Source organism: Lactuca sativa, chromosome 6 (genome assembly GCF_002870075.4).
Source record: "Lactuca sativa cultivar Salinas chromosome 6, Lsat_Salinas_v11, whole genome shotgun sequence".
Classification (NCBI taxonomy): Eukaryota; Viridiplantae; Streptophyta; class Magnoliopsida; order Asterales; family Asteraceae; genus Lactuca; species Lactuca sativa.
In genome coordinates, this window is record NC_056628.2 from 55,119,406 (window position 1) to 55,126,184 (window position 6,779).

General features: G+C 39.5%; 1 protein-coding gene across 1 annotated transcript; it reads right to left on the reverse strand.

Moving 5' to 3' along the window:
- Positions 1-414: 414 nt before the first annotated feature.
- On the reverse strand, positions 415-2,228 carry LOC128126604 (polygalacturonase-like). The gene is made up of 3 exons (XM_052764442.1): positions 1,742-2,228; positions 1,303-1,592; positions 415-1,187 (listed from the first exon to the last, which is right to left on the reverse strand). The coding sequence occupies exons 1-3, from the start codon at positions 2,183-2,185 to the stop codon at positions 740-742; spliced, it is 1,182 nt and encodes a 393-aa protein (XP_052620402.1). The 5' UTR covers positions 2,186-2,228; the 3' UTR covers positions 415-739.
- Between the last annotated feature and the right edge of the window lie 4,551 nt (positions 2,229-6,779).

A 6,779-nucleotide genomic window follows, 5' to 3' on the forward strand; every position in this document is an offset into this window, starting at 1 on the left:
CCTCACCGATTATTTTTAGGCCGAATGCCCTAACCTTGGCATCTTCAGAGAGGGAAGAATAAAGCAGAAGAATAAATCGTTGGTCAGCCTCTTGCTGAGAGGGATGGGTAAGATAGGGAGAAGCTTTACCTACTTGCATCAACAATTGTGGGTTCGGAAAGCTAACGGTGCCATGCACGTATCCTATGAGTTTTTGAGTTTCGGACAGGCAAGGAGTGGCAGGACCTGATTATGCCACAACAAAATAATTATAAGATGATCGCTTAATAATAGCATATGAAGTAGAGCGGCTAGTGAAAAAGAAACATTCATCACTGGTGGAGTCGCCGCCGCAATTGACAATAGTAGGGAAGAGAGAGAAATCGAGAAGTGGAAAAAAAATATGGATGAGTAGCTATGTTGTATATTGAAGAATATAAAGTACAAGTTACAACATATAGGAAAGGAAATAAGAAATTATCCTATTTTTGAGGATCTATGTACACAATGGTCCCTCTATACTTTGCTGACTAATTAACAACTAGATCTACCCCAAAAAGAAAAAAGGTTTGTGCTTTTTCGGATGTATCAAAAGTTGTCCGGTTTATATCAAACACCAGATTGATTGTCTATCAGAAATTTTCGTGCTTCAACTAATTTTGGAGGTGGAAATGTCGAATCTTTTATTTGTCTGCTTCGGATGTATAAAAGTCCCGAATAAGATTGCGTAATTTTTTTTTCCTAGAATCGAGTACTTGAATTAGAGACAACTTGTAGTTTGAAGTAATCCAGAAGCAGTACCAGCAGCAAAGGAGCAAGAGGAGACTGCTGGTTGACCCGCATATTTTAGGTTAACATCCTTTAGTCTGATATTAGTGCATGGCTTCCCCTTTCTACAATCAAATTTCACTGCCACCCGTGTTGCTGATGTTCCATGTACATCCTCATACAGCACGTTGCTGATCTTTACTCCTGAAACCTGATTCGGGCAATTCTCATTGTTTGGGCAGTAATTTGCATCTATTAGTATCGGATTTTTTACGTTCACCATACTTGCATGCTGGAAAACAACATCCTTCACGAATCCATTGCTACGTCTTGCCCATGTCTTTATCCTTAAACCATTGTCACTACCTATAAATGTCGCAGTTTTTACAGTAACATTCTGAACACCCGCTTCTATAACGTCCCAACCTAGACTCCCGATGCTGCATCCACATAACACAACTAATTAACACATACACAAACACACTTGGAGAAGAATAATAATATATCATAGTTCAAAACAAAACTATAGATGTTATATATAAAAAACTCATGTACCTGATGCCATGACCGGGGCCACAAACCACCTTCTCTATCCAGATGTTAGAATTGCCAGGGCCAATGGAGATGCAGTCGTCCCCTGTGGAGATCTTAGAATTCAAGATAGTGACGCCTGTGGAAGATGATAAATGGATACCATCTGTGTTTGGGCTGAGCCCGGGTGCTGAGATGCTCACCCCTTGTAGCTTGGCATTGGTGCATGCATATAACAGGATGTGGAACATTTGGCTGTTTAATGACCTTAAATTACTGATCACTATGTTTTGGGAATGGTAGATGCCAAGTGTCTGTAACATTAATGATATATATATATATATATATATATATATATATATATATATATATATATATATATATATATATATATATATATATAATCTTAGAAAGGAATTTAAAAACAACTATATAAAAAAGTTTATAAGGGGTGCATACGAACCGTAGCTCCTTTAGGACATGTCTTTCCAGAGGATTTGCAGGCCCATAGAGAAGAACCTTGGGCATCAAGGGTTCCACCGGAGATTGTAACATGGTTAGTCCGGTAAAACTTAATCCAAACTTGGGCGTTGCCTACAGCATTATACGTTGAGGGAGCCACCAAAGTACCATCTATCTTCATTGTGATGGCTTTGCTCTTACATGTTTGGCCGGAGAATGTGATTGCAGAACCAATCAAGTACCTGCCAATGGGTACATAGATGATGGCGGGATTTGTTGAATTACAGGCCAAACCCCATGCTTTTAGGAATGCACTTCTTGAGTCTAAGCGCCCATTGGCTTTGGCTCCAAAACTTAGGACGTTATATGTTACCTTTGCTGAATATGAGTACTGAAAGAGGAGGAAAATCATCAAGACTGGAACAATATTTAGTTTGGTGACCATGATGAATTCGTTAAGAAATGTTATAGCTCTATAACCAACCCGTTGATTCAGTTATTTATATCTGTTAAAATTGATTGCATAATCGAGGTATGCACCGGGGGTAGGTTGTTTTATTGATAATGATTGATATGAAGTACTCCGTATGTATAGGATTACGTACTGATCCATCGAGATGGTAACATGCAGGGAATATTAATCATGTAACCTCCATAATATATTAACATCTAAACAAGTCTGTATAATATTCATTTCACAAAATGTGGTTTGAAATTTCGATAAAAAGGTTATTCTAATTATGAAGTTATATTAAAATGGTGTGAATGGTATTGGTAGATGTTATAGATGTATTTAATATAGTTATCCTAATGCAAATGGGAATGAATATGCAGGGGCTTATGATCTCACATGGATTAATAGCGGAATGTCAACACTGCCTAAAAAAATTATTGAGGACGTTCTACAAAAATTATGTCAACCTTGAAATAGTTTTCTTCTTTGGGATAACTATAGATAGAAATCATTATATATTAAACCTTCAAATAAATTTAATATTATACTAAAAAGCTTATTAATTATATCCCTTAGAAAAACAAAGGCATCAAGAAATATTTAAGTGTTTATCCCAATATAGTATGTCAATGCAAGCGCAGGAGGGTGAAATTTCCCCAATCATGGTCACTTTAACATTAAGGATTTCTTGCAAGAGTATAAGCCAACAACGACTTACGATCCAAAACATGCCCTCCTAGCCTGCAATCCCAACCATCAATCCGATACCTGACCTGCCTATATCCCAAGAACATGTACCCCTGATCACATTACAAAACATCTATAACACATCAATCCACCAGTGCATTCCTGCACTGACATATTTTCGCCAAACACAACGACCCTATTATGGGTTTACATACTAACTCTAAAAGCCACAAGCCTGTTCACTCTTTCTACGAACTTAGAGAACTGAAAGGGCATCACCCCCACCACAGATAGCGGCATTCCAATCTATCAATCAACTATTCACTTCCAGCTGCAGTTCTTTAGCCGATCATAGCAACCGTTTCCTTCTTGAGTCTTGCGACTCGAATGCACGACCTTGAGCAACCCTACCACAAGGATTAATAGGTACATAACTACTGGATCATGTGCTTCCACAAATCATGGTATCAAACCATGCTATCTCTCCCGACCGGCCCTCATAATCCCCAAAACTCTCCTCGATGCGAGTATAGATCCTGTCCTTCCAGTAGTACCAGCTCAATACTACCTTCCACACCTATCCTTACTTTCATGAAGAATCATCTTAGGTCCTCCAAGGCTTACTCAAAAATATCCTTCCGATACCTGCTCAACAACGAAACAACCGCACCAAAACACATCCTAGGTTCTCCTAGAATTTCCCCACCTCCCCAGCTGAAGGGCTCCAATCAATGTCAGCCAACCACTTCATAAATACAATTACATGCAACAAAACTTAAATAATCCTTCGACTAAAGGACCCAACCCTACAACGGTTAGACTCAAACGAGGGTTGCGCAATAGGGACAAATCCTTCACTCTAAGATTTCTTAACCTCTATTGCATGTAACTTAATGTATTCATTTAATAGTTGGCTAACATCAACATGAGCCCCATAAAGCATGAAGCAATCAACATTCGTGCAACGGAGACGACTGGCACTCAGATACTACGAAATCTAGTAGATCCTCATACAGAATTCTAGATCATTATCTCCCACCATCTCGGATGAACCTTCACCCTGCACTCACTCTCTCGAGAGTAGCTAATCATTTCACGTGCTATCCGGCCATGAACTGCACCCACTCATGAAACTTCCACCAACCCTGTAGCACTCGTGTATGCTAATCATGAATAACACTGGATCCTATAATTAAACAGTCGAATACTTGATTCTACCCTAAGCCTTTCAACAAAGAAGAACATGAAACTAGGCCAAACCAAACATTCTCAGGATATAGAATCTAAGTTATGTACAGGTATGATGCATACACTAAGCAACTACAGTAATGATGTCAATTTTATTTAAGAAAGAAACCTAGGCTGTCATGTATCATATAATCAACGACTTCTATCACACAATTCCTGAAGATCCTTAGCTTATCACTAGCATGCTGTTCAAAAATTCATAAATCAAATCATATCAGATAACATGTATGGATATTTTGGGAAAAACTTACTTGAGTGTATGCACCACACCCTTTCTTGTATTAGAAAACCCTTTTCTTTAAAAACATTTTTGTTTGAAAAACTCTACCAAACCCTTAATTTGAGTTCAGAAACACCCGAGAGTATGTCTGAATCCCTCAAACCAAGGCTCTAATACCAACTTGAAACGTCCCAAAAATATGACCTGGAAATTTTCATTTTTAAATTAATAAAACAGTAAACCATATCATTGTCACAAAATCAAGGTGATCGAATTTTATCAATACATCATCATCATCAGAGTAAGTCATAAAATGCAGAAATGAATGGTGTGTGCTCGACAATCATCTCGGGCTTTTCCCTTTGAAACCAGAAGTGTTTGAAACATAAACTGAAAACCATAAGCACAAATGAAACATCCCCAAAATACGGTCCAACATTTTCATTTTAATTTAATAATAAAACCACAGTTATCAACCCATTTCATCAAAACATAAGTTATAATATCTCAAACATTGTTATCAGAGTTTCAAAACATTAGAGTAAACATCCCAGGCTAAAACATCTTGGAATGTGCAATGTAGTCATCCCGAGCTCTTCTCTTTGCAACTGGAAGTACAAGAGACCAAATCCTAAAACCATAAGCATGAAGCTTAATGAGTCTCCCCAAACTACCACATATCATACGTATAATCATATATTGCAAACATTAGGCCCAGCCCGCTACTTTGTGCCCCTCCTGGCATCAGATAAATCCGACATTAGGCCCTGCTTGGCATTAGGCCCCGCTTGGCATCGAGCCCTGCTCGGTATATATATCTGTTTCTACTAGGCCCTGCCTGTCTCTAGGCTCCGCCCGCTATACCCATACAAACGTATAAGCATAATCAAACTAACACATAACAAGAAAGCACAACACTAATATTTCTAGACTCAAGGCCTCACCTATCTCGGGCCCCGCCCCTACTCTACTACTAATGAGATATGGAACCCCGTCCACACTCAGCTAGTGATAAGATACGGCCCCCCGCCCACACTCATCTCCCTACCAGGCACATACAAGTTTCGCAAATACAACAATGATAACTAAACATGCATTCCTTCCTCGGGTACCACCCGACATCGAACCATAGTTCGGAAACATACATATAAACCTTCCTCGAGCCCCGCCCGGCCCATAGTTTGGAAACATACATATAAACCTTCTTCGAGCCCCCCCCCCCCCCCCCCCCCCCCCCCGGCATCAGACCCTAATCCGGAAGCATATAAACTACATCGGGCTAACCCCAACATCGGATCTAAATCTAGTATACACTAACATACATAAACGGGCTAACATTGGTGCCTTTGACCCATTCCTAACGGAGAAAATTCACGTCGCAAGCTGACTGTAAAATCCTGCGAATAGCCTCTCGCTGCTAGCTGGCAGATCCTCGAACTGTTGATCTCTCGACACACCAAGCTACCATTACCCAAAATAACAATTATTCCAAACCAATAATTCTCCTTAGGGTAAACAGACCATTTTACCCATAGTCCAACTTGGTCCATATCTATAGCCCATACCATAATATATAAAATGGCCCAACACTAGGTAGGCTTCCCAGGCCCACTAGTGGCCCGCTAATGGCCCGATTTTCTAATTGGGCCCAATCCCTCTAATGGGCCTTACCCTAAACCCAAACATGTTCTTGCCCAAATTATCTTACTTTTGATGGCCCACTAAGGCCCAAATAACTAAAATCCAATGTATGGCCCAATCCGAGGCCTAAAACACACCAAGCCCAACGTACTACTCTGTTAAGTCACTTTTCCATTAAGCACTTAATAGTATATTCTAAAGGCTATAAACACATATCCAATTCCTCTTCAATGTTTTAATCAATAAAGTCTCTTTTTTGGTGAGTTTACATAACCATAATAATCCCAAACTCCAAAAATTGCATTCTATTCTCATAAAAGTGATCGTAACTCATGCATGGACCCGATAAGACATCCAAGATGACAACTTTCTGCCTTAGGGACTCATTTAGCACTGAGAGTGGCAACTATAAGCCTAGGAGACGGATTTAAACCACAAAGCTCTATTATTGGGGACCAAAAAGACTCCAAAACCATACAACACTAGATCTAAGCCTACTTGAGGAAAGTTCAAGGCTTTATACCTCAAGGTGATCTGAAATGGAACCACAATCTTGGATTTACTGCTTCTCCTTTGGTCCACCACCTTGCTATGCTCTTCATTTGCTTGGAAAATGGCTTCACAACACCAAAATGCTCTCTAATGGCCTCCAATGCTCCAATAACACTCAAGCTAGGTTTAGGGTTTTGTTGTGGCTGTCTAAGGATGAGAGGGAGGCTAATATCTAGAGCATTATGTTCTTTATATAGTGATTAGCCCTATAATTAGGGTTTAGGAAGTTTGAGCATA

What these genes read in the sequence shown, in the direction of transcription:
- LOC128126604 (XM_052764442.1), bottom strand. Translation starts at nt 2,185, where the DNA reads ATGGTCACCAAACTAAATATTGTTCCAGTCTTGATGATTTTCCTCCTC. An exon ending in CATGTCCTAAAGGAGCTACG is followed by an intron (nt 1,593 to 1,741) that starts GTTCGTATGCAC and finishes TTAATGTTACAG; the next exon opens with ACACTTGGCATCTACCATTC. An exon ending in GGCCCCGGTCATGGCATCAG is followed by an intron (nt 1,188 to 1,302) that starts GTACATGAGTTT and finishes ATGTGGATGCAG; the next exon opens with CATCGGGAGTCTAGGTTGGG.